The 27497-nt window shown below is 41.8% G+C and overlaps 1 protein-coding gene across 3 annotated transcripts in view; it reads right to left on the bottom strand.

Moving 5' to 3' along the window:
* The window catches only part of LOC124716536 (nucleoside diphosphate kinase 7-like), an 88692-nt gene that overhangs the window by 57180 nt on the left and 4015 nt on the right, over nucleotides 1–27497 (bottom strand). For 2 of the 3 annotated variants that reach the window (XM_047243181.1, XM_047243183.1), the window contains one exon: nucleotides 7905–8018. The exons of the other annotated variant lie outside the window; for it this stretch is intronic. In XM_047243181.1, the coding sequence (XP_047099137.1) occupies nucleotides 7905–8018 (114 nt within the window). The remainder of the gene's footprint in view (nucleotides 1–7904; nucleotides 8019–27497) is intronic. 3 annotated transcript variants of the gene reach the window in all.

Below are 27497 nucleotides of genomic sequence, written 5' to 3' on the forward strand. Positions count from 1 at the left end.
AATCATTTGTTTGTCTGTACATATACATCACCTCTACCAATTTCTGGACACAGTTTTAGCATTTTTTCCCAACAAAATTTTGAGATCTGAAGGATAAGTAAACAGTAAGCTGGTAAAAAAATGTAAGGACTTCTGTATTTCTGAACATGTTGTTTTAGCATTTTTCCCAACAAAATTTTGTGATCTGAAGGATAAGTAAACAGTAAGCTGGCAAAAAAATGTAAGGACTTTTGTATTTCTGAACGTGTTGTAAACTCTAACTTGAATTAACATCGAATTATTGTCTCCTTTACAGGATTTACGATCTGAACAGCAAATAAACATGAAAGTTCTGTAAATAAAAGCCAATTTAGCTAAAGGATTTCTGTGAGTATTAATAAGTTAACTCCAACTTTGAATTAACAGCAAGTTCTTGCTCCTTCTCCCACACAGGATTTATGAACTTTTGAGATGAGATAATGCATCACATCACACAATAAACATAAAAGGACGATGTTGTATAACATAATGTCAACACTACAAAAATAAGAATGACAGTACTGGGGTACGTGTAGTGAGATTTTCTCTGCCAAATAATACTTAGTGTTTTGTCAAGCAACAAAAGTCAAACAAACAATTAAAATCAATCAATGAAAAGCAGTCAAAACTCCTAGAGTGATCTCTTCGTCAATTCCACTCAGTTTAATGTTCAATGGCCTCTTGGCCAGTATACGTGACTTTTGCAGCCTCAGTTCATTAACCTGCTGGACAATCGACGTTTTCTGTCTAGCTCTCTCAGCTTCATCTTCTTCACATTGTTTCTGCTTTAAAGCCTTGCCATACCGATTTTGAGCACTGTGATAGTCCAGAATCGTTCAGTTGTTAACATCAATCTTGAAGACACTGCCAGCTCACTTCAGGCCGTCATATACTTCATTTATGGCTACCAATGACTTGGTTTTTTGGTTGACCATAATACACTCTTTATTAATGGGAAAACCTTGCTCTATGAAGACTTGACCATGACTCAGAATGAGAACCTTTTGAAGAAAGCTGTACAAATGCTGACAGGTGGTATCATCACCCAATAATTCTCCCCAAAAGTTATCAATTCTCTTCTCACTTCCCTTGTAACTTGCGCAGTGATCCAAAAATTCTTGCTTGCCAAGAACTTGTGTGAATTCTTTCTCAACTTTATCACAGGCATTAGCACTCATCCAATTCTATGAAGAGGATTTCTGCAAGCCATTGAGATTCTATCTTCCTAGTACTTAGGCTGCTATTTATCGCAGCTGGATCACAAAAAACAATATTATGAAATATTATTATTAAAATATACATTATTCATAATATTGTCATTATTCCATCCTTGATAACATAAGCTGATCTATCTACAAATACCATACTTCAAAAGTTCCTTTTAGGAGGAGGTTTAAACACATTTAGACCAAAAAGTCTCTTTACTTAGTCCTAAGCATCACAAAGGTTAATTTCTTTGGGAGCAATAAGACCAGCTTCATCATCAAGTTTTATATCACATATGGATTCAGCAGCAGATAACACATCAGCCTTAGCTACCAAGTACATCACATCAGCACTGTACAGGAAAGGTGCCGTGGGGCTCACACATTGGAATTCCCTTAAAAAGGACACGATCCGTCCCAAAACAAAGCAAAAGGAAGATATTTGTGCCAAGACATTTTCGGAGATGCCTCGAACAGCGGTGAGATACCAACCTGACTGTTGTCCGCCATACGGTCAGGCCCGACAACCAGGAGTGATGGTCTCGGGTGCCATTTCTTTTCATAGCACGAAACCTTTGGCTGTCACCTGCAGCAGGATCTTCGTGGTCTTCAACATCATTCACCAACTGTAAATATCTGTTTTAATCTTGTACTCTTTTACTTTTCACACCCCCGACTGGCCACATCACCATTTTCCAGCCAGCACATGGAGCAAAACCTTTTAGGGAAAGGCAAATCTTAGTGCTTATTAAATCTTTTATAATCAGCTCTTCTCGCCCGTAAATTCTTCAACATGTTATAAATTGATCTCATAAAAGGTGCAACACCCCAAATGGTTTTTGAGGCTGCATTCTTGAGACTCTGGTGAGCTGTACGAAGACCACAAGATCCTACATCAATAGAAGTTAACACACTGTCCCCATGAATACTCTTCAGATCAAGACACAAGTCCTTCAAGAATGCCTAGTTGACATTTGGCCCATCCATTGATACTTGAAGCACGTTGGAAAGATTCAGGTCAGAAGTTTCTTTCTTAAACTCATTTAACATATTAGCAGCAGTGGAATACCAAGAGGAATGCCTAAAAATATGGATGAAAAGTACTGTGCTTCAACCTATTTGTTAACTTTGTAACAATATTTGAGAGCACGTCCCTTTGCTGCAACTCTGCCACCTTGATAAGGCTCTCGTCAAATAGGATTACAAACAGTGTGTCCCCTTCAAGGTCAGTGAGAACATTTTCCCTAAAGTGTGGAGCTAACCCATAAATGATACCATGTAATGTTTTGGTCCACCCAAGCTGCGCATTACTACCTACATTATCATTAGGGAACAAGACCAGAAACAATGCAGTCTGCTTGCCTGTAGTAGAAACGGGCACATAGTTCCCAACGCCCTGCAGAGTCCATACTATTTCCAACTTTGTAACATCATCCTGGATTAGATACTTTGAAATACGACTGTTAGCCAACACAGTGTAGTGGCAGTGATGGAAGTGACACCAGACTGAGGTTGCTGGGAGGACAATGAGCTAGCCAGCTCAACTACGAAACCCTTGATTCGCCAGCCACCACCATCTCGCTCAAGCATCAAGAGATCATCTTCATCTTACCCAGTTATCCCAGTAGATGATAGAGTTATCTGGAAGTACCAGCCTGAATACAACTGAATATCCCAATAAGGGAATGAAGATATCTCCTGTGTGATACTATCAGGGGAAGAACAGGGGTAGTCCATAGATCGGTATGTTCAGTTTCGGTACAAGTGTACAATGAAGCCTGGATTAATGAAACCAACCCTGTCATCTAAAGAGGAAGAGGAGAACAACAAAAACAATGGAAAATCAGTCTTCACTGCAAAACCAGTGGCACATTTCCATAGTGAACACAAAAACATTACATTAGAAAAGGAAATGATTGGTTACATCAAGCCAAGTTGAGAATGCCAAAGTCTGGTGGTCACTTTGGAGTGCCACCCTGCTGGCAAGGGTCCCCAGCTTGCTCAAGTCCCTGTTCTCCTCGCTTATGTTTCAAAGAATTATTGGAACACGCTTTTAATAGTACAACATACACCAATCGGGGAAAATAAATAATCGTCAGTGAGGATATACAGAACACACACTAGAGATGGTTTAAGAAAACCTTTGAGTGATTTGGTCCTGGGTTCAAATACCAGTGGTGCTTTTTCTTTCTTTGAACATTTTTCGCACTCACTGGCCTAGGTGTTGTGTTACACAGGCATCCTTTAAGAGTCTGTGCATCACTTAATGATTGCAGCTGTTCCTTTGTCAAAGACTGATGAAAAAGACAAATGTCCACTGTCTTTCTGACCACTGTGACTGCCTTGAAGTGCTTAGCTCCTCCCACATGGCTGATGAGGACCATCTTCCTCATGCCGCTTGCAGTGAAAGACTTGCCGCACAGTGTTCAATACGCCTGGAACTCTGACATTTTGTGGGTTTTGATGCCCTCAAACATCCGGTCATTCTGAAAGAACAGACACAATGTATCCATATAATCAGATTGGCCTAGCTGGGCAATGGATCCATCTTCTTCAAAGTGGATCCACAAGTACATTCACGCTCCTTTGGGAATCTCAGAGTAATGAACAGGAGTAAAGTGGAGAGTGACTGCGGATAGATGGCGCTCAGTGGGAAAGTGGATCGGCCATGAGGCACACCGAGATAGTCCGTGCAGTTGTGATAATGCTGTGTCCAGGATGGCGCAGTGGTTAACGCACCTGCCTAGTGAGCAGGAGATCCCGGGTTTGAATCCCAGTCCGGTACTCACTCATCACTGCCACTACGCGTAATGTCCCACTGCAGATGACAGCAGTGATCCCCTTCAATTTACATAGGATGGAAAGTTGTTTGTTGTCAATGCTCCCGCAGCAAGTGAAAGCTAGTGTACCTTCGAAGACAAGTCGAAAAACACATGTGAGCAGATAAATAGTGACCACATCAAAGAGGAATATCCCCAGTGTAGTGGAAAGACTTGGGAGGAAAAAGGGCTCATTTTCATGTTACAACCTACCTCAACATTAGCTTGCCACACACGAGCTGATTTTTCTAATGGTCCACAGATATTTCCAGCAGATTTTTGGATACCTGTAGCCCCTATCTGTGCATTCATGGAGGCCCAACCTCGAGACTGCATCCATAGGTTTCGGGACTGGCAATCCAGCCTGACAGCCACATACACACACCTGTGGACCTCGTAACAGGCCACAGTCAGTCAGGAAGTCCACCAACCTGATCTCTTCCCACACATTGATTTCCATCACTCTCACAGCACTGCGCTCACACCGGCTAACCTGCAACCTCTCTCACATGATTTCAAAGAAACTATTCGGCAAAAACTTCGGATTTTACATTAGTTAGAGCTTTATATGTGAATTTCTTGATGAAGTGCCTATTATTTTGTTAATGGTCATAGTTATTGTGATATTTCGCATGTACATAACACATTGCATGAAATTCGAATTTATTGCAATTAAAAATTGGGATCACTACGAATTAGCATTTGGTGTATATTAGACCATATCTTACTGCATATGAAATTGAGTTACTATATTGTATTTTTCTTTAAACTTGGATGGAGATCAATACCCAATTCCAATCTCAAGAAAATGAACTGTATATAGCACTTCACTTATGAAATATTCACAATCTCGTTCTTAACTCATAAACAGCTCGAGATATCACAACAAGATTCTGGCAAATGACAGCATATAAACAGGAGAGTATTTTGCTATATGATAAACATGCAGAACTTTCTTATCTACCACAATATATGGGTAATGTAGACCAATGCTATAATTTTTTAAGGGTCTGTGCCAGCTGGAAAAATGAGAATTAGTGTGTCTTTGCAACAAGATAAGTAAAGAAATGAAATGTTTATTTTTACACAGAGTATGTGATTTTTCATACACTTTTGACCTGAATTTTCATCAATTCCTTGTTTAGTAAATCAGTGCTTCCGGATTCTGTCGCAATTGCAACTGCATTATGCTGTTAGCGAGGTGACATCGCGCAAATTCTGGTTTGTTTTGCCAAAAGAAGCAAGTAATGACAGAAATGTAGATGTTACTCAAAATTTGCCACTGATGAATGAGTGGTTTCCAGGTGACAGCAAGTTTTTGTTGCTACAAGTATAACAAAGCGGCCGGACCAATGACCACATTGAAAAACTTAAGATTCTTGTACCATATAATACCCTGACTGAAAACTCGCTCACAAATATCTCATAAACAGGAATGTAAAAAAATAGGGCATAGAAAGAGACTGTTGAAACATTTCTAGGTGGTATTCCAACTGCAGACTACTGTGTTCTAACAGTAAAGCTACAAAATTTGAAATGAATTTTCAGAAAAAAATTCTTCATTGTGTGATCATACTGTCTGTAGCTGCTTTATAATAATTGAAGGTATTTTAAATCTAGCTTTGCAACTACAGTACAAGACACAACAGTGCCAAATAAGGGAATGACTAAAATCCATGAAAGTAGATATCTTTTCTGATGTGAGCAAAACTCAGATTTAACATAAGTAACAATGTAAATATATTTCATTACAGACCACTGATGATATTTTATTTCAATAAAATAAAACACATCTGGTGGTAAAAATATTAATTTTCTTCCAGCTGCAAAGATGGATATAAAATACATCAAGTAATTTAAGAAATAAGCTCAGAAACATGTAGGCCTCTTGAACTAAGTGTAAAAGGGGGGGGGGGGGGGGGGGACTACAGTGATTGCCAATAAAATGTTGCTTGTACTATGCTCATTGCTCATTATTGTAGGCTACTACCCACTGTGTTATGTCCATTACTTTACAGATATTGCGCAATTTTCAAGAAATATATGAGTACATAGCGTACAAACCACCAGCAACTGGCACAATTTTTCTTCTTATCATTACCCATACTTTCTGTCAAATACACTCCTGGAAATGGAAAAAAGAACACATTGACACCGGTGTGTCAGACCCACCATACTTGCTCCAGACACTGCGAGAGGGCTGTACAAGCAATGATCACACGCACGGCACAGCAGACACACCAGGAACCGCGGTGTTGGCTGTCGAATGGCGCTAGCTGCGCAGCATTTGTGCACCGCCGCCGTCAGTGTCAGCCAGTTTGCCGTGGCATACGGAGCTCCATCGCAGTCTTTAACACTGGTAGCATGCCGCGACAGCGTGGACGTGAACCGTATGTGCAGTTGACGGACTTTGAGCGAGGGCGTATAGTGGGCATGCGGGAGGCCGGGTGGACGTACCGCCGAATTGCTCAACACATGGGGCGTGAGGTCTCCACAGTACATCGATGTTGTCGCCAGTGGTCGGCGGAAGGTGCACATGCCCGTCGACCTGGGACCGGACCGCAGCGACGCACGGATGCACGCCAAGACCATAGGATCCTACGCAGTGCCGTAGGGGACCGCACCGCCACTTCCCAGCAAATTAGGGACACTGTTGCTCCTGGGGTATCGGTGAGGACCATTCGCAACCGTCTCCATGAAGCTGGGCTACGGTTCCGCACACCGTTAGGCCGTCTTCCGCTCACGCCCCAACATCGTGCAGCCCACCTCCAGTGGTGTCGCGACAGGCGTGAATGGAGGGACGAATGGAGACGTGTCGTCTTCAGCGATGAGAGTCGCTTCTGCCTTGGTGCCAATGATGGTCGTATGCGTGTTTGGCGCCGTGCAGGTGAGCGCCACAATCAGGACTGCATATGACCGAGGCACACAGGGCCAACACCCGGCATCATGGTGTGGGGAGCGATCTCCTACACTGGCCGTACACCACTGGTGATCGTCGAGGGGACACTGAATAGTGCATGGTACATCCAAACCGTCATCGAACCCATCGTTCTACCATTCCTAGACCGGCAAGGGAACTTGCTGTTCCAACAGGACAATGCACGTCCGCATGTATCCCGTGCCACCCAACGTGCTCTAGAAGGTGTAAGTCAACTACCCTGGCCAGCAAGATCTCCGGATCTGTCCCCCATTGAGCATGTTTGGGACTGGATGAAGCGTCGTCTCACGCGGTCTGCACGTCCAGCACGAACGCTGGTCCAACTGAGGCGCCAGGTGGAAATGGCATGGCAAGCCGTTCCACAGGACTACATCCAGCATCTCTACGATCGTCTCCATGGGAGAATAGCAGCCTGCATTGCTGCGAAAGGTGGATATACACTGTACTAGTGCCGACATTGTGCATGCTCTGTTGCCTGTGTCTATGTGCCTGTGGTTCTGTCAGTGTGATCATGTGATGTATCTGACCCCAGGAATGTGTCAATAAAGTTTCCCCTTCCTGGGACAATGAATTCACGGTGTTCTTATTTCAATTTCCAGGAGTGTACATAAACTACATTCAAAGTATAAAAATGTACTACAATTAATAAAATGCAAATAATACACCCCACTGTACAACATACTGGCAGTAAGACACAGTCACTCCTCCTGAAATCCATCACCCGCGGCCTAAAAAGCCTGTTGCACTTTCCAGAACTTGTGGTTTGTATCAGAAACAGCACATAAATATAGAAAAATACTCCTTGTTAACAACTCTTTGTTTTTCTAGTAAATAATGGACAGCATTCTGACAATAAGTACCTAACAATAAGTACAAACATTTAAAAATAAAAATTAAAAACTTAATAATTTATTAAAAAGTTACCAGCTCCACAGTATCATCAGCTGTGAAGTACATTAAATAAAATTTTCTTAGTGTCTGCGATTCATTGTCAAACCACTCTGCAATGAATGAGTATCGAACTCCATCATCACCTGTCTGTAAAACAAAGGATAAAATGCAATAATTTGCATAAATACTAAAGCTTACAAAAAATTTAAAAAATACTCAGTTTTGATTGCTTACCTCTCACAAAAAATTCTTGCAATCCATAACAATTAGATAAAAAAGAAACACTATGTTTCTAAAGCTTAAAAAATACTTTATTAATGTTGAAATTGCAATTAAGAACTACGAATGATTAACAGTGAGTCTTTTTATTTCAGGAACCTATATTTTAGAGAGATTCAGTAATGTTTGTCATTTTAATTGCAATATATTTGGGTTTAATGGCTGCACTTATCATTCTCAACATGACCATTTTCATTCTATGAAATTATGGTTGACCTGTAACAGATTTAAAATAACCTTAATTAACTAGTATTGATTAACGTACATTACATAATTTTGATGGCTGTTGATCCTATGTAATTTTTCTTTTCAGTAGGGAATAATGGTATATTAAATATGTATCATACAGTGTATTATTTTCATTTAACACATTTTTGTATTACTGGAATGCAGATGGAAGAATTTGCATATGTGGTTCCCTTACCTAGTTCCCTAGCCCCTTTCCTCTCCCCTCCATTTGTTCTTTACCCTTCTGGGCAGGTCTATGTGTGTGGTAGGTAGTACGCAAGAGGTTCATTTTTAATGAATCATCTTGCAATGACTAAAATCATTTAATGCTGGTAACTGTTAACTAGGTTTACATTTTACATTCATTTGCTGTTCACAAATAATTTTATTTTAATTCTGTTATAGAGCTGAATATGGTATGGTCATACGGAATGGACATTGACATTGTCTCTATTAATTAAGTCATATCACAAATATAGTGGAATTTGTGTGTATGAGCTGAACATGTGGGAGTTGCTGTGTGATGTCATAAACAAAAACCCCATGACGAAGCTTCACTTAGAAATTTACATTCATATAATAAAAGGACAAAAAACAGAATTTATTATTAAGTTTTTGATGTAGTAAGGTACTTCAAAAAGTGGTCCTCACTTTTCGTTATCATCAGTTTTGTGTTCCTGCTGCCAGTTTATGTGTGCAGTAACTCCTCAAGTTTATTACGATCAATTTTTCTTTTACAAGTGTTACTATGTAGTACTGTTTCTTGGATAGAGCTCTATGGCCATCAAAACAGTTTTCAATAGCCCAGACCACTAATTCTTCTATACTTAAATTTGTGAAAAACTGGTGAAGACATGTCAGTGAGTCTGGTGTTTTTCTCCCTCTTGTTGAGTCAACTTGAGTAAGGTTATAGGATGGTAACATTCAGAATACTCTTAGAGAATTTACAAATAGCTTAAAGATCATGTGTTCACATCTCCTTTTATAACAACCTGTTTTTTATCTGTTAAGAGTTCAACATCCATAACCTGCAAATTATTGTAATATGTGCAGGAGAGGGTATTTCTTATTGTAGCACATATTAAGATCTCTAACCACACCATTCACATATGGAATAACGACTGTATGTGTCTGTGCAAGCTGTTATTTGGCTAATTTTATTTATGCAATCTCCACATGGTATATATCAAGGGAGCTAACAAATATTCACAGTTACTGCCCTGAAAGGTTGTTCTTGAAGTTATTTATGGTTCTTCGCTTGAGCAGATCCTTCTACGAATGTCAGGCTGATATACTTTTTCACAATCTCTCTCTCTTTCCATTCAATTAAGCATGTGATCGTTTGCATCACCTGTTTTTCTACACATTCAATTTCTCCTGTTAGTCCAGTCTTACGAGGGTCTTGTATATTTGAGCAGTATTTGAGTGTACACCATGCAGTGGTTTGCAAGTAATGCCTTCTGCAGACAAACTGCAATTTCCCAATGCCTTACCAATGAAATGTAGCCTGCCATTTGCTTTACCTATGTGATCATAATACTTAGCATTTTAACACAATGGTCCTGCCAAATATTTCTATGACATACCTGACTTTAGTTGAGGCAGATTCATCCTGTAACCACAGGATACCATAACTTTACATTTAGTGAAATTCACAACCTTGAATTTCTCAATAATAATAAGTTGGCAGTTTCTCACTAGGCCGATATTTTGTTGAGATCTAACTGGATGTTACTGGATTTTCACCAGACATAATTCCCTGATGGATAATTGCATTATCTTTAAGGAACCTGAGATGGCAACTAATATTAATATAAAGCATCAGCAGCAACAGTTCCATAATCTCCCATGGTACATACTAGTTATTACTTGTGTGTCTCAAAATGATTCTCCATACAGGACATCATGCTGTGTCAGCCTATGAGGAAATTATTGATCCAGGTACAAATCTGGTAAGACATCCAATAGGAACGTATTTTCTTTACAAGGTACTGATGTGATAATGAATCAAAAGCTTTTCGAAACTCTAGAAGTGGCTTCCTCTGCTGACAACACTGAAAATATCGTGCAAAGAGTGAGTTTCACAAGAGAGAGGAGGAGGACAAAACAGAAAGAGCGAAACAGGAAGAGACAGAATGAGGGAGGGCGGGGGGGAGGCTGAGACAGATGGAGAGATGGTGGGTGGGGAGCATGAGATGGATGGAGAGGAGGGAGGGGGAGGGTAAAAGAGAGAGGGGGCAGGAGAGAGGGTTGGAAAAAGAGGGGGAGGGTAAAAGAGAAGGGGAGGGCGAGAGGGTCAGAGAGAGGGGGAGGGCGAGAGGGTCAGAGAGAGGGGGAGGGCGAGAGGGTCAGAGAGAGGGGGAGGGCGAGAGGGTCAGAGAGAAGGGGAGGGCGAGAGGGTCAGAGAGAAGGGGAGGGCGAGCGGGTCAGAGAGAAGGGGAGGGCGAGAGGGTCAGAGAGAAGGGGCAGAGAGAGGTGAGATGATGAGAGGCACAGAGAGAAGGTGGACGAGACGGACAGAGGTAGGGTGAGGATAGGATGGACAGAGAGAAGACAGAGGGTCAGACAGACAGTGACAGGGGGAGGAGGAAATGGGCAGAAAGGGGAGGATGGAGAGACTAATAGAGAGATGCAGAGGAAGTGATGAGTGCAGGGGGGATACAAGATAGGTAGAGGGGGAAGGGGATGTGCAGAGAGGGGGAGGGAGAGAGGGGGGAGGGGGAGCAGGAGGGAGAGGGAGAGGGGGGAGAGGGTGAGGGAGAGGGGAGGGGGATGGCGATGGCGAGGGCGAGGGGGAGGGCGGAGGGGGAGGGCGAGAGCGAGGGGGGGGCCAGGGGGGCGGAGGGGGAGGGAGGAGGGGGAGGGCGAGGGCGAGGGCGAGGGCGAGGGCGAGGGCGAGGGCGAGGGCGAGGGCGAGGGCGAGGGCGAGGGCGAGGGCGAGGGCGAGGGCGAGGGCGAGGGCGAGGGCGAGGGCGAGGGCGAGGGGGAGGGCGAGGGCGAGGGGGAGGGGGAGGGCGAGGGGGAGCGCGAGGGGGAGGGGGAGCGCGAGGGGGAGGGGGGGAGCGCGAGGGGGGGAGCGCGAGGGGGGGGAGCGCGAGGGGGGGAGCGCGAGGGGGGGGAGCGCGAGGGGGGGGGAGCGCGAGGGGGGGGAGCGCGAGGGGGGGGAGCGCGAGGGGGGGGAGCGCGAGGGGGGGGAGCGCGAGGGGGGGGAGCGCGAGGGGGGGGGGGAGCGCGAGGGGGGGGGGGGGGAGCGCGAGGGGGGGGGGGAGCGCGAGGGGGGGGGGAGCGCGAGGGGGGGAGCGCGAGGGGGGGGCAGCGCGAGGGGGGAGCGCGAGGGGGGGGGAGCGCGAGGGGGGAGCGCGAGGGGGGGAGCGCGAGGGGGGGAGGGCGAGGGGGGGGAGGGCGAGGGGGGAGGGCGAGGGGGGGAGCGCGAGGGGGGGAGGGCGAGGGGGGGAGGGCGAGGGGGGGAGCGCGAGGGGGGGAGGGCGAGGGGGGGAGGGCGAGGGGGGGAGGGCGAGGGGGGGAGGGCGAGGGGGGGGAGGGCGAGGGGGGGAGCGCGAGGGGGAGGGCGAGGGGGGGAGCGCGAGGGGGGGAGGGCGAGGGGGGGAGCGCGAGGGGGGGAGCGCGAGGGGGGGAGCGCGAGGGGGGGAGCGCGAGGGGGGGAGCGCGAGGGGGGAGCGCGAGGGGGGGAGCGCGAGGGGGGGGAGCGCGAGGGGGGAGCGCGAGGGGGGGAGCGCGAGGGGGGGAGCGCGAGGGGGGGAGCGCGAGGGGGGGAGCGCGAGGGGGGGAGCGCGAGGGGGGGAGCGCGAGGGGGGAGCGCGAGGGGGGAGCGCGAGGGGGGAGCGCGAGGGGGGAGCGCGAGGGGGGAGCGCGAGGGGGGAGCGCGAGGGGGGAGCGCGAGGGGGAGGGCGAGGGGGGAGCGCGAGGGGGAGGGCAAGGGGGGAGCGCGAGGGGGAGGGCGAGGGGGGAGCGCGAGGGGGTGGGCGAGGGAGGAGCGTGAGGGGGAGGGCGAGGGGGGAGCGTGAGGGGGAGCGTGAGGGGGAGGGCGAGGGGGGAGCGTGAGGGGGAGGGCGAGGGGGGAGCGTGAGGGGGAGGGCGAGGGGGGAGCGTGAGGGGGAGGGCGAGGGGGGAGCGTGAGGGGGAGGGCGAGGGGGGAGCGTGAGGGGGAGGGCGAGGGGGGAGCGGGAGGGGGGAGCGGGAGGGGGGCAGGAGGGGGAGGGGGAGCGGGAGGAAGAGTGGAAGGAGGAGGGGAGAGGGGAAGGAGGAGGAAGAGGGGAAGGAGGGGAGAGGGGAAGGAGGAGGGGAGAGGGGAAGGAGGAGGGGAGAGGGGAGCAGGGAGAGGGGAAGGAGGAGGGGAGAGGGGAGCAGGGAGAGGGGAAGGAGGAGGGGAGAGGGGAGCAGGGAGAGGGGAAGGAGGAGGGGAGAGGGGAGCAGGAAGAGGGGAGCGGGGAGGAGGGTAGCGGGGAGGAGGGGAGAGGGGAGCAGGGAGAGGGGAGCAGGGAGAGGGGAGCAGGGAGAGGGGAGCAGGGAGAGGGGAGCAGGGAGAGGGGAGAGGGGAGCAGGGAGAGTGGAATGGCAGAGAGAAGGGAGGGGAGAGGGAGAGTAGAATGGCAGAGAGAAGGGAGGGGAGAGGGAGAGTGAGGGAGCTGGAAGTATTGAACAAGGAGAAGGTTGGAGTAGATAAGATGGACAGAGAGAGTGGGAGGAGGAGATGGACAGAGGAAGGGGGAGATGGTCAGAGTGGGGTAAGAGGTGATTAACAGAGAGGGGGGACGACTGAGATGAACAGGGAGAGTGAAAGGACAGATAGGAGGAAATGGACAAAAGCAGGGTGAAGAGGAAATGGACAGAGAGAGTGAAAGAAGGACATGAACTGAAAGAGAAGAGTAGAGAAAAGGGGATTAGGAGATGGGCAGAGAGAGGGGGAGAAAGAGAGAAAGAGGGAGGGAGTGGGACGAGATAAAAACAGAGGGGGACGGGGAGGGGGAGGGGGAGGGGAGGGGGGAGGAGGAGATGAGCAAAGAGAGGGGGAGTTTCAGGTGGACAGAGATTTGGTGGGGGAGTTTAGGAGATGACAGATGGAGGTGGAGGTGAAAATGGACATAAAGAGGAAGTAGGAGGAGATGGACAGAAAGAGGTAGAGGAGGAAATTGACTAGAATAAAAATGGACTACACGAATACCTGGGCAATGTCATGTACTCTGCCTAGTCCTAGTATAAATAGGTGTAAGCATTCTATATGACAAAAATAGTTCATCAATGTTACTGTTTAGTGATCTCAAGAGGCCATCTATTATTATCTGTTCTTGCCTAGCTTTATTCAATTCAATGTTTAGTCAAAGATACCCCACAGTAAGTTTACCCACTCAACCACTTTTATTTTCTTTCAGTTGAACCGTTTTTTGTCACCAATCTTCTCACTTGTGTGATGCAGACCGATACATATTCTTCCCTGCACTAACCACTATATCTCAGAAAAGCACTTGCATCTTATGTCCTGAAATATTTGTTGCATGTATTCCAGCTTCTGTCTTCCCCCACAGTTTTTATTCTCTACAGCTCCTCCCAATACCATGGAGGTGATTCCCTGATTTCTTAAAAATATGTCCCTTCATCATACCCCTCCTTCTTGCCAATGTTTTACATATGTTGCTTTCTTCACTGATTCTGTGAAGAACCTCCTCATTCCTTTCCTGATCCGTCTACCTAACTTTCCACATCCTTCCATAGCATCTCACCTCAAACCCTTCTATTGTCTTCTGTTCCAAGATTCACACTGTTCCTGATTTATTACCATACAATTCTGTGCTCCAAACATACATTCTTCCAAAAAAAAAAAAATAAGGCCTATGTTTGATACAAGTAGATTTTTGGCCAGAAACATCCTCTTTGCCTGCGCCAGTATGCTTCAATGTCCTCCTTGCTTTCTCCATCATAGATTATTTTGCTTTAAAGGTAGCAGAATTCCTTAATTTCATCTACTTTGTGATCACTAATTTTGAGGTTAAGTTTCTCAGTATTCTCAGTTCTGATATTTCTCATTACTTTCATCTTTCTTTGGTTTTCTTTCAATCAATATTCTGCACTCAAACTAATCATTCCATTCATAAGATTCTGTAATTCCCTTCATCCTTCAATGAGGACAGCAATATCATCAGTTAATCTTATCGTTGATAACCTTTCGCCTTGAATTTTATTCCCACTCTTGGATCTCCCTTTTATTCCCGTCACTGCTTCTTCAATACAAAAACTAAACAGTGGGAACAAATGACTGCATCTCTGCCTCACACCCTTTTAGTCTGGATGCTCTTTTCTTGGTCTTCAAATCTTATTGTTCACTCTTAGTTCTTGTACATACTGTGTACATCCCTCTTGCCCTACAGCTTAACTCTTTATCTTTTTCAGAATTTCGAACACCTTGCATCATTTTATATTGTCAAATGCTTTTTCTAGGAAAACAAATCCTATGAGTGTATCTTGATTTTTCTTCAGTCTTGCCTCCATTAGCAAACATAATGTCAGAACTCCCACTCTTGTACCTTTACCTTTCCTGAAAACAAACTAATCGTCATCTAAAAGATCCTTACTTTTCTTTGCTATTCTTCTGTGTATTAATCTTGTCACCAGCTGGAATGCACTAGCTGTTAAGCTGGTTGTGCAATAGTTCTCACACTTACCTGCCTTGCTATCTTCAGAATTGTGTAAATGATATTTTCCAAGAGTCTAATGGTATGCAGTCAGTCTCAGATTCTACGCACCAAATTGGATAGTTGTTTGGTTGCCATTTCCTCCAATGATTTTAGAAATTCCAGTGCAATGCTATTTATACCTTTTGCCTTATTTGATCTCAAGTCTTCCAGAGCTCTTTTACGGTCTGATTCTAATATTGGACCCCTCGTGTCATGGGTAGGCAAGCACGAAGCCATTGTGATCTATTATTGCATATGAATGCATCAAAGTGCTGTACTTCTTTAAAAAATACAATAACTACTACATTTTTTATTTTTGGATACTGTAAAATAGCTACTTATTAATAAAAGTTTTATTTGATAATATTTCGCAAATATATACTTACATTCTTTGCACAAGAATTATCTTTCATTTAACGTGAAACTTGGCTAGATGTACTGTTAACAATGTCCTTGATATTTGGTGCACAGCTTTTTACTATCAGTCAAATACAAGAGTGCATGTGTTCATCGTTCAAACTTGCTCTGTGGTTATTTTTAATGAAATTCATTTTTGAAAACAATGATTCACAAAGGTAAGTAGAAGCAAACAGGGTCTTTATCCTGAAACGAAAGGAACAGAGAGGGGAGACAAGGATGTTTCTCCTGTGGGATTAGAGGCCAAGAGCTTCTGGGTTCCGCCCTATCTGTATCAAGAACATTTTCAGTGGAACAAGATACATTCAGTAGTTCAAAGTAAGCCAAGGGATAGATACAAACTGGATTACAACTTAAACTTTCTGAAATCTGAAAATCATTGAAATCATCCTTCAAATTGGAGGTCATTGTTGCATGAAATTCAATCTCCATATTGCAGTTCCAGTACATCTACCAAATGTCTGAAAAGTCTTCTAGTTGGATTTTCAGAGTTGTAAAGTGTTTTCACTCACTTCGTTTAAGGCACCACTCCCATAAACATAACTTATCAGCATAAAAATTTACTTCAAATATAATATAGCAATTTCTTTGTCATCATCTTCAAATTTCAGCTAATTAAGTTTTTCTGTTAGATCAGTTAAGAAAGCAAAATTCATAAACCAGACAGGATCTTCAATTTAAGCTAACATGCCATTCTCTTCTAGTTCTTGTAAAAAAGAGTTTGATGGCCAGTAAAACATTGTCAAAAGATTGACGTATTTTTCCCTTACTGAGCCAACAGGCTTCATTATGGAGAAGAAAATCTCCATATTGCAGTTCCAGTACATCTACTAAATGTCTGAAAAGTCTTCTATGAAGAGAGAGAGACCTAATTTAGTTGACTATCTTCACGTTAGTTTTCGTAGTTTCAATCAGATTTAAAAATGTTCCACACAGAGACTGTTGGTGTAAAAAGCAGAGATATGTTAAAAACTGTGGAAAACTTTCCTCTCTTTGGCACAGAGTAAGAAAACCATTTTTGGAACCTCTTGAGGCTGGAGCTCCATTGGTGGTAATGTTTCCAAGCTTGTAGATAGGTATTTTCTTAGATATGATCAGTTGCCTCATGGGAAAAAATATATCTTCTCCTCTTGTACAGCCTTCAAAGAAATTACTGTCAAAAGTTCTTCCTTGACATTAAAGTTTTTAAAAATAATCCTTACAGAAACTGGCAACTGAGCACTGCCTGTTGCAGCATTGGACTCATCAAACTGCACTGAAAAATAACAACACTTATCCAAGTTTGTTTTAAAAAACATCATTAGACGCCATTTCAAGTCTTCTTGTGAACATTCTTGATGAAAGTTGAAGGGGTCGAATGGCAGCCAATATTTCAGATTTTTTTGAAGTTCTGTAAGAACTGATCAGCATCTTCTCCAAATGCTTCTTTCAGCACCTCCAAAGGGTTTTCTCTTTTACGCCAACACATTCAAAACACAATAAGAAGCAAAAGTGTCAGCTACTGGTTTCATGAAGTGATTTTGCTGAAAACTTAATTGATTTTTAAGTTTCTTTTTTTTCCCTCAGTTTAAAGTACAAAGGAAAAGTGCACAAATGCAATAGTAGCTTGGCACAGTAAACAACTGCATGCGCCATTTCTTTCTATTACAAAAAAAAAGTCATGTTCCCATCTGGAACAAAATTTAAAAAATTTAATTTTTTTATATACAGCTCATTATGTTTTACATATTATTTTTATGTTTGACATATTATTATTATTATTATTTCTTTCTTTTTTTATACAAGGTGACATCTGAAGATTTTAGTCACAAAATTTAGCTGTGGCCAAACACAAACTTTGAGATAAAATTCACTTTGTCATTGCAAATTGTGACAATGTTCTTGAAAATGCGTCAGCACATGTGTATGCTCAGTACTGACTGCACACACAAACTATTTACAGTGTTCTGGCTACATCATTCCACACACTATTACATCACAGAATTTAGTAGTGCACCGTAATGGCGTGAAATGCATGATTTCTCCTGACGCGTACCAAACCAATAATGTGCAAAGATAAATGAAATAATGTGGCAACAAGCGGCAGACAGGGTGGGGCTGAATGAATAAACACAAAAGTGTGCTTAGGTATGATTAACATGGTTTCAGAGTTGTTAAGAAACAACACAAACTTGTGTTGAACAAGTGTGCATTTTCAGGGATACAAAAAACAATTGTCATTTTTATTCATCAATTTTTCTTTTGCACTCTCAGTACTCATGCAACCTAACAAATGAGCACTCACAAAACACCAGTAGTTTGCGATCAAAGTGTTGCTGACTTCTGCACTGTCTTTCAAATCCACTCAAATTTCCTCTTTTATCACATTGTCACACAAGTCCTCCTCCTCACAGAAGTCTTCAAAGTATTCCTTTCAACCACCCACTCTCTCCTCTACATTTAACCTTGGGATCCTCATCAAACACTTGCTTTTAATTTCACCACTGGTTGTTTTGACTTCTATATATGCTAAATCAGTCCTCCCGACGATCATTTTTTTTATTTTATTTCTACGCATTTTCCTTTAGCTGTCCTGCACTTACTATTTATTCCATTCTTAAGGTATTTATATTGCTATATCCCTGTCTCTACCTGAAGATTTTTATACTGCCTTCTCTTGTCAATCAACTGATGTATTTCTGCTACTAGCCAAGGTTTCGTCGCAGTTACCTTCCTTGCATCTACCAGCCTGCTTTACAGGGCAGCCTACACGTCAAGGGCAAGAAATGGTTTTCTAGCCCCGACGTGCAGATAAGTGCACAATGGATGTTTTGAGCTGGAGTAGTACCAGTCTACCTCATCACTCTGCTTTGCAGGACAGCCTACACATCAGGGGCAAAAGAATTTTTCAAGCCCCTGATGTGTAGGCTGTCCTGCTTGACAGATGTGTTGTTATAGTAGTAATAGCTACTTTATCAACCTGTTTTGCAGATATTACACATGCTGATCGGCATGGCTGAGGGATGATTGAAATGGGTATAGAAGGGTACAGACAGATAAAAATGGGAGGGTGATGTGTCCAGAAAGACAGGTTTAGGAAGGTGAGGACACGAAGTGGGGGAGGAACAAATGGAAAGAGGGGGGGGGGGGAGGAGGAGAATGACAAAGAGGTGGGAGGGGGGAGCGGTGTGTGTGTGTGTGTGTGTGTGTGTGTGTGTGTGTGTGTGTGTGTGTGTGGTGTGGAGAGATGTGTGCAATATATGTGTTAAAGGCATATGCCTTGTTGGGTTTTGCCTACAGCCTGTATTCAGAGGTTTATTTAAGCCACTATCAGCTAGGTGAGTCTGTTGTGGTCTCAAACATGGTTGTGGCTGTGTAATAAAGTCACTTGTGGCAGCTGCACGCTTCTATACGCGGCTTCAAATGGCTACATCTTTTACTAATCTGCCGAAACCTCAGTTCCAGGTTAATATAAAACAATAGTTTACACAGAAGAAGAAATGGCATAGGTCTAAAGCCAGATTCAATATTACGGGAAAATAAACTAATTTTATTTTATATCGAATATACTTGTACTTGCTCCTCCACTGAATTCGTCTTTGCTCTAAATTTTGCTTTCAAAGACATAACGCTAAGTTTAAAAAAACAGAGAGATGGAAGAACAGTTTTTACTCTATGATCGGTACAAAATAACAGAAGACTATAGTTTATTTAGCCCTTAGTTAAAGTAATTTTTCCATATCAAAGATATTTTTAACTTCAAACACGTACAATATATCTACCGATACCATAATGAAATGAATTGGTTGTTTGTGATGCATATTAAGTTAGGCTGGAAATGATGGGCAACATGAAATGTTGATATGCTGGAGGCAAATTGTGTACATGTGATAATACTAGGTTTGGATGAGAAACAGTATAGTACATGAAATACTGGCTTGCTATGTACAGATGTAGACGAAAATGATTTTATCTTCCAATAGGCAAGAAGTATTAAGAAATCTGCCATAATTTCTGTCAAGTGGCTCATGTACAAGTCCAAAACAACTGAAATCAGTCTCATGATTTACATGTGTTCAAAATTGGTGAAACATCTTAGAATCATGCCCTAAAAGCAGTGATACTGCAAATATAAGCAGTACAATGAAAGCCATTTCTAGAAGCCTGGGGGAAAATATTGGCAGCAGACACAGCAATGCTGATAGAATCAATTAATAGAGGCTCCCAAACAGCACTCATGCAGAAGTAAAGAGGCATTAATTAACAATGACACAAAGTATGACAAGCATTTTTTAATTTCTGTGGCTACATTTTGCAAATAAGTAAAACTACCAATTTTCAGCTTTATGTCTATGTTATTAGTCACAGCAATTCATCCCCACACAACCACCCACATCTACATTGGTCATTCAATAATTAAAGAAACAAATTGGTCTGGAGAAAAAAGTGTTTATTTTTACAAAACAATATTTTTTCTACTTTTCAACATAATCCCCTTGACCATTTATGCACTTGTTCCAACGGGCTACAAGCTTTTATTATTATTATTATGGTTGCAAAGAACTCTTTATCTTGATGTTTGAACCAATTTCCCACAAACTTTTTCACATCCTCGTTGTCCTGGAACCTCTTCCCACATAATGGCTCTTTCAGTGCACCAAACAAATGGAAATCACTAGGTGCTAAATCAAGACTGAAAGGGGAATGAGGCAGTACTTCCCATTCCATTTTGTTGATGGTTTCACGGATTAGTTGAACAATATGAAGACAAGTTGTCTTGCTGGAGAATCACACCTCTCTTCTGAGATCCACAACATCCCTCTCTCATGGCTCGCTTCACCTTGTTTAAAAGCAAATCCAAGTAGTACTGGCTGTACATTGTACACTGCTCTATGAGATAATCACAAAAATCTAGACCTTCAGCATCCCAAAACACTGTAAACAGGACCTTTCCTGCCGATGCTTGGGTATTGAATTTTTTTCTTGACAGGTGAGTTGGTGTGCTTCCACTCCATGCTTTGTCTTTTTGATTCTGGCTCATAACAGTGAACCCAAGTCCCACCACAAGTTAAAATTTTCTTGAGGAAGTGCTCATCCTCTCTTTCATAAAGTTCCTTTAGCTCTGTGTACACTCTCCACCTTGTTTCCTTGTGTAGCTGCATCAACTTCTTTGCGACCAATCTTATGCATGTTTCGCAGTACTTCAGCTTGTTACAGATAATGTTGTGAACTGTACCAGTACTAACTTGAACCTTATCAACAATCATTCCTACAGTCACCCAGCAGTCAGCCCAAATAATGTCATCAATTCGACTTTCAAGTGAGAAAGTTGAAACTGCAACTGGTCGGCCAGAACGGTGTTCATCAGTCACTGAGTCGTGATAATTTTGAACTGCTCTACTCACTTGTAAAAATTTGCACAATTCATACACCCTTCACCATAAACTTTAGACATTCTACAATTAATATTCACTTGCTTCTCACCTTCAGGAAGTACAAAACAATTAACTGAACATTGTTCAACTAATGTGGACATTTCAAGCAGACTTGCCATCTTGAAATGTATTTTTGAGGTTATAAACAAAACAATGTTGATACATCAGCTGATCAGGGCTCATCCCAGTGCTGCTAACTTAAAGCCATAGAAGTACCAAACTTGCCCTACTAATAGCTTTTTCCCCAGACCATTTTCTCTCTTTAATTATTGAAATTGATGTTGGCATAAGAAATTGACCACAGGAACTATTAAAAGAAAAAAGAAAACTCTAACTGTCTGATATATATTGCATTTTTACAAGCGTGACTTTACATTTTTATTTTATTTGATGCAATGTTTCATTTTTAAAATATTTGTCTGTTTGTCTCCTTTGCATTCCTGTACCATTCATCCAAATATGATTGAATTTTGATGCGTAGTTGTGGTCACACCCATGAAGGTTTCTGTGGGGTAAGTACCATCACCTCCCATAAGGAGAGAGGGGGGGGAGGGGGGGGGACAACTGAGAAGGAAAAGAGGGTGAGAAAGGCATCACTACGGAATGTCTATAGCATTTTCAGTCAAATTTTGTGTAGCTGTGACTCAACTTTTTTGTAATTATTTGTCCAAAAATATTATGACATTGTCCCAACCACACCTATAAATGTGAGTCTGGGCTGAGAAAGCACGACATAAAAGCATAACTTTGAATTTCTGGAGCAATTTCAACCAAATTTCATTTACACATGACTCATTATTTTCATAAAAATACTGCCAGAGTAAGATACCCCTACTACCACTAAGAGTAAGGGCAACAATGGGAAGGGTTTACATGTAGAAATGTCCGAAAACGACCTGCTAGTATTTATCTCCCATAATTAGACAAATGAGAATACTTTAAAAGTATGAAGCACACACTGTTTCTCATTTGTGTTGTACAGTGCATCAACCACATCAAGATTCGGGATCAATGATAAGGCCATATGACTCAACAGCACAGATATATTTAACATCCTCTCTAAGAGTCGCATGGTGTAAAACAGTTGAGAATCAGGACAGTTGCCGATGACAGTCCTTTTTTTTCGAAATGCGATTCACTTAATGGCACAATTACAAATTTCTTCAGAATTCAGATAAAACTACAGGGTAAAATTTGCAAGAGAAATGGGTGAAATACGTGAAAAAGTGAATGAATTATGTTTAATCTATGTGGAACACATGACATAAGGTTTAGCGTGTTAATATGTGGTTGAAAGCAAGTTTGTGGATTAAATCTAGAAAATCCATGCTTCCTACAGTCAGTTATATATTGCATCCTCAAGAGGACAGCCAAAAAATTTATCTGTTTTTGCAAAACACAAATAGATCACAAATATTGTATATCCCAACACAAATAAATTACTTTCAAAAATAAAATCACTGTCATCCCTTGTACAAGTAAGTGTGTCTATTCAATCATGCACCAAGTTCATTCGTAATATGCAAATGTGGGGTATTTCTCTCCAACAGATTTTACAACTTGTTTTGTTTTATTGGTAAAACACTAATAGTTCTGGAACCTTATTTTAAATTTGCCTTATATCAGTGCTGCCAACAAGTGCATTCTCTACATGGGCGAATCCTGAATCAAGCTTACATGTGTAACGATGACTCTGACAACAGATACATATAAATGTACATGGTACTATCCTTCCTTCTCGGTTCCATCCTTGAGGAAGAGAAAAGAATACATTGAAGTTGGTGAATGTTAAAAAGGAAGGGCAATTCACTTGTAGCCCAGGATGAAAAAAATGTTCAAATGTGTGTAAAATCTTATGGGACTTAACTGTTAAAGTCATCAGTCCCTAAGCTTACACACTACTTAACCTAAATTATTCTAAGGACAAACATACACACCCATGCCTGAGGGAGGATTCGAACCTCCGCCGGGACCAGCCGCACAGTCCATGACTGCAGCGCCTTAGACCGCTCGGCCCAGGATGAGAGGGGTCAGTTATTTCAAGGTGAAGATGACATTGTTAAACTGTTAATGCATTTTACAACATATAGGAAGGGAGCTAGATGGGTAGATCATGTACCTAACGAGGAGGCACTGAATTTAATTTGGGAGAAGAGGAATTTGTGGCACAACTTGACTAGAAGAAGGGATATGTTCTGAGGCATCAAGGGATTACCAATTTAGTATTGGAGGGCAGCGTGGAGGGTAAAAATCATACAGGGAGACCAAGAGATGAATACACTCAGCAGATTCAGAAGGATGAACTTTGCAGTAGTTACTTGGAGATGAAGAAGCTTGCGCACGATAGAATAGCATGCAGAGCTGCATCAAACCAATCTCAGGACTGAAGACAACAACAACAACTGGAAGGGAGAGTGAGATGTGGACAGATTTAATTTTTTTTTCTTTCTTGAGAAGGGGGGGGGGGGGGGGGCAGGGAAAAACAAAGGAGGAAAGGTGGGAGGAATGTTTCAGATCTGCAGGTAAACTGATAATACAGCATTAATACAGCATGAATGCGTAGGCAGTGGTCTCATCACCATACATAACACACACTCTACAATGTTAAATAAGGACTATCTTCACCTTGTGATGTAACTGCTGACAAGAGATTATAACTGAATACTGTGATTGGGTTGGGTTCTTTGGGGAAGGAGACCAGACGGCGAGGTCATCGGTCTCATCGGACTAGGGAAGGACGGGGAAGGAAGTCGGCTGTGCCCTTTCAATGGAACCATCCCCGCATTTGCTTGGAGCGATTTAGGGAAATCACGGAAAACCTAAATCAGGATGGCAGGACGCGGGATTGAACCGTCGTCCTCCCGAACGCGAGTCCAGTGTCTAACCACTGCGCCACCTCGCTCAGTAATACTGTGATCCCGAATTAGTAAAGTCTATTATACAGAATGCATTTTATCATACTTACATAATTTTATTCAAACAAGATATTTTAAATCACTATGTTGTGCTCTATTTAAATGTATTATGTATGTTTTATAATTATTTTGTGTTAAAAGTTGATTGTAAACAGTAGACGACAGTGTTATTACATTTTTATGAACAGTAAAAACACGCTGAACAAATCATATATGTGGAGAGGCAATGAAAGATGTATAATCCCTGTGAAAATGTCAGTACTAAATTTGGAATGTATTTATATCTCATTATAAATATGAAACATAGACTTGTAATTTTACAAGTTGTGAGTAATACATTAGTTATTTATGAATATTCACGAACAGTTCTACTTTTGAACATTAAGACTGAAATTAAATTGCTCAAACACTTCCAAAAGTTCATAACACTTCATAAATTAATAGTCTTTATTGTAAGGTGACATGTTAAAGATGATGTTTGCTATGGTCTTATTAAAAATTTTGTGAATAGTTCACACCAATTTTGTTTTGACTATTTTTGAGTCTGTGCTATAATGGGCTAATGTGAGTTATTGTATGGTACGTAACAAAATTTTGTGTTGATATGAAGCAGAATAGTGTCATGCACCAAGCTGCCAGAATCCATATCACCGACTGAGATATGTAAACTACACAGTTTTTTATGCTTGTAAATGTGGTACTCTGCAAATATTGCAAATCGAAGCACTCATTTGTAGTTAAATTAATATACCCAAAAAGTCCTCAGGTTAGAAATTAATAATCTGAAAAATTTTGTTTATCGCAATAGTATGCATATTTTAATCAGTATTTCAAAAGATTAAAGTTTAGCTTGTTCTGCCATGAACTTCTTAAAAACTAGAGCTAGATAAAAAGTATCGAAAAAAAAAACTTTCTGATGGAAAGAAAGAGCATATGTATTGGATACGAATTTTTTTTAAATTATTTTTTTATGTGAGGGCTAACCTGATAAAAATGTAAACAAAAACTATAGTATTTCTTCTATTTCATGTAAAAAGTAAATCAATTACTGATTCAACCACATAAATATTTAGCTACACATGAAAACTGAACTTTAACCTGAAGAAAAAATCCTTGGTGTTAAGTGGATTGATAAAACAGGGCAAGTGAAATAGCAAGAAAATACACTTACCTGTACAATATTTTCCAATATTCCACACTTCCTCTAAATTTTTCAACTTACCAATTACTGAACAAATGGCTAATATTGTGATAGTATTGTATGGAAAATAGTGAGAATGAAGGAAAGAGGTTAAAATCAATGTTCCTCCCCTCTCCCTGCCAATTTTCTACAAACATTAGTTCCATGTCCACCCTTGCAACAATTGCTGACTATGTTGTTATCATCAATGCATATCACCTTTTTCTGCAAGACTATGGCCCTTTCTAGAAGTGCAAATGTTATGAAACAAATCTTTTGGACTATTCTCTCATGTTTTATCACTAACATGGTCTGCAGAGTTTATACAGTGTTTCAAGCTTGGTGATTGGTTTCCTCAGTTCACAGGAATAGCTGACAGTTGAAACTAACAGTTAATGGAAAATGTTATTAGTTTTCAAGTGAAGAAAAGTTTACACATTTCAGCAGAAGTGGAATAACAATTAAATTTAATGCAAAACACATCAAGAGCTGAATGACACCACTTGTCCACCACTCATTTGTATAAAATCAGATTTTATAGTACAGCCAATTGTAAAAATTTGAAAATCCAGTATTGATCAAAACATTGTGCCCCCACCAAAACACCACAATAACACAGTACGGGACAATTTAAATCAAGTCAACTATTTTTGGTTAAGTTTTTTTTTAGTACTCATCCAATTAACAAATATTGCAAATGCACACCGCTTTTGAGTATGCAAGATGTTTTTATTTTCGGGTTTCAAAATATGATAAGTTGTTTAATTTTCAAAATGTTTTTAAAGAGTATTACTCCACAACTATTTAAGTTACAGAGTTGACTTTGGTGTCATTTTAAAAATTTTCAACAGTGATATGAAACACAATGCTACCGTAAAATTAATTTAAATTGTGTCAAAATGCAATCTTTTTTTCAAAATCTGAAAATACCCTTTTTTGCAGAAAAAAATGTGTGTGTCTTACTATTTCTGTTTGACTTTGATACAATTTGAAAATGGGGACAGGACATATGAAATGGAACTTAATTTTTTGATATAGTGATGCACCACATTGAAGATTCTTAGATGTTCATGTGGTATGGAACGGTCACCAGTTAACATGTATGTTACTACTGTTGGATGTCAGTTAGGTCTATAGTACAACATACATGTTGCAGTGTTTACAAATGTTATTACATATATCAAGCATGAGAGATGCTCAACCTCTCAAGTGTAAGTTAATTTGTTTAGGGTACTTACAAACAACATTAAATTGGTCATTATTGAAGCTGATTTTGAAAATAATGGACCTCCACCTCTGTTATTAATTCATGTTTGGTGGACAAAGGGAAGCATACCAGTTTTCTGTTTATACAGAATAACTTGTGAGAGGCCTAAGTTTTCATAATCTATGATTTTGCAGGACACTACCCATTTGTGCTTCAAAATGAAACTCAGTCCTACTACTGGGCCATCACCTAAGCTACACAGCACCTTTCTGTAGTGTACTACATTGAGGATAACACTGCAGTCAAACTTTTGACTTACACACTGGTGTGCAAAACTTAAGGACAAAAGTAGCTTTTGCATTATGTGTCATTGCCAAGCAAAATACCTCAATGAAACTTGGACCATACATAGAAAGAACTGCTACACTATAGTGCAGATGGTAACTGAAAGAAATACACAATGAGATGACCAGAAATGATGCTTTTATTCAAAGACAATAATTATACTGAAGTCTCTGCAATTTACGAAAGTCCCCTGGACATTACAAAAAGCGGGAGATGGTTCTTAATAGGGTTTGTGATCACCATGAGTGACAATGCATACTCCACAACACGATTCTGTGCTGGACACAAGACTGCTAAAGGATGTCAAATTAAACACCTTTCCCGTATCGAACAGCTAAGTCCCACAAACCAACTAAAAAAAAAAAATTGTGGGGCGGGGGGGACATACAGAGAGAAGACTGGTGAGGATTTCTTGTGGGAGTGCACTCCACTTCTCCACCAGCACAGCTGGCAACTGCCGCTGGATATTCACTTGTGCGCATGGACGATCTGCAATGTCTCCCTGATGCATCCCACATGTGAACGATAGAATTTAAGTAAAGGAACAGGCAAGCCAGTTCGTCGTGTGTGAATTTTGGTAAATTGCTTTTTTTATCTCTTTGGTAGGTATGGATATGACTGACAAAGTCAACAGTTTCCAGTTGTCGGCGATGATGGGGGACAGTGCGTTGTCTCTAATAAAATTTCTTCAACTGTTCAGACTTTTGGATGAAGTCATGAAGTGTTCAGTATGTCGTGAAGAAATAACGCTTACTAAAGTTACGGTGTCTCGGACCAGGGACAGCTGTATGTGGAGATGTCGTAAGGATAACAGGTCAAGGGAAGTGTTCGATTCCAATTTTGTTGGTTTGTTGTGTTTTTTGAGGTAGTGATGACTGTGGACGTAGTTGTAGTTTCGGGTTTTATGATTTGGTATCGGTAGTTTCTGTTGACCTATACAGATCAAGGGAAG

Source organism: Schistocerca piceifrons, chromosome 1 (assembly GCF_021461385.2).
Source record: "Schistocerca piceifrons isolate TAMUIC-IGC-003096 chromosome 1, iqSchPice1.1, whole genome shotgun sequence".
Lineage (NCBI taxonomy): Eukaryota > Metazoa > Arthropoda > Insecta > Orthoptera > Acrididae > Schistocerca > Schistocerca piceifrons.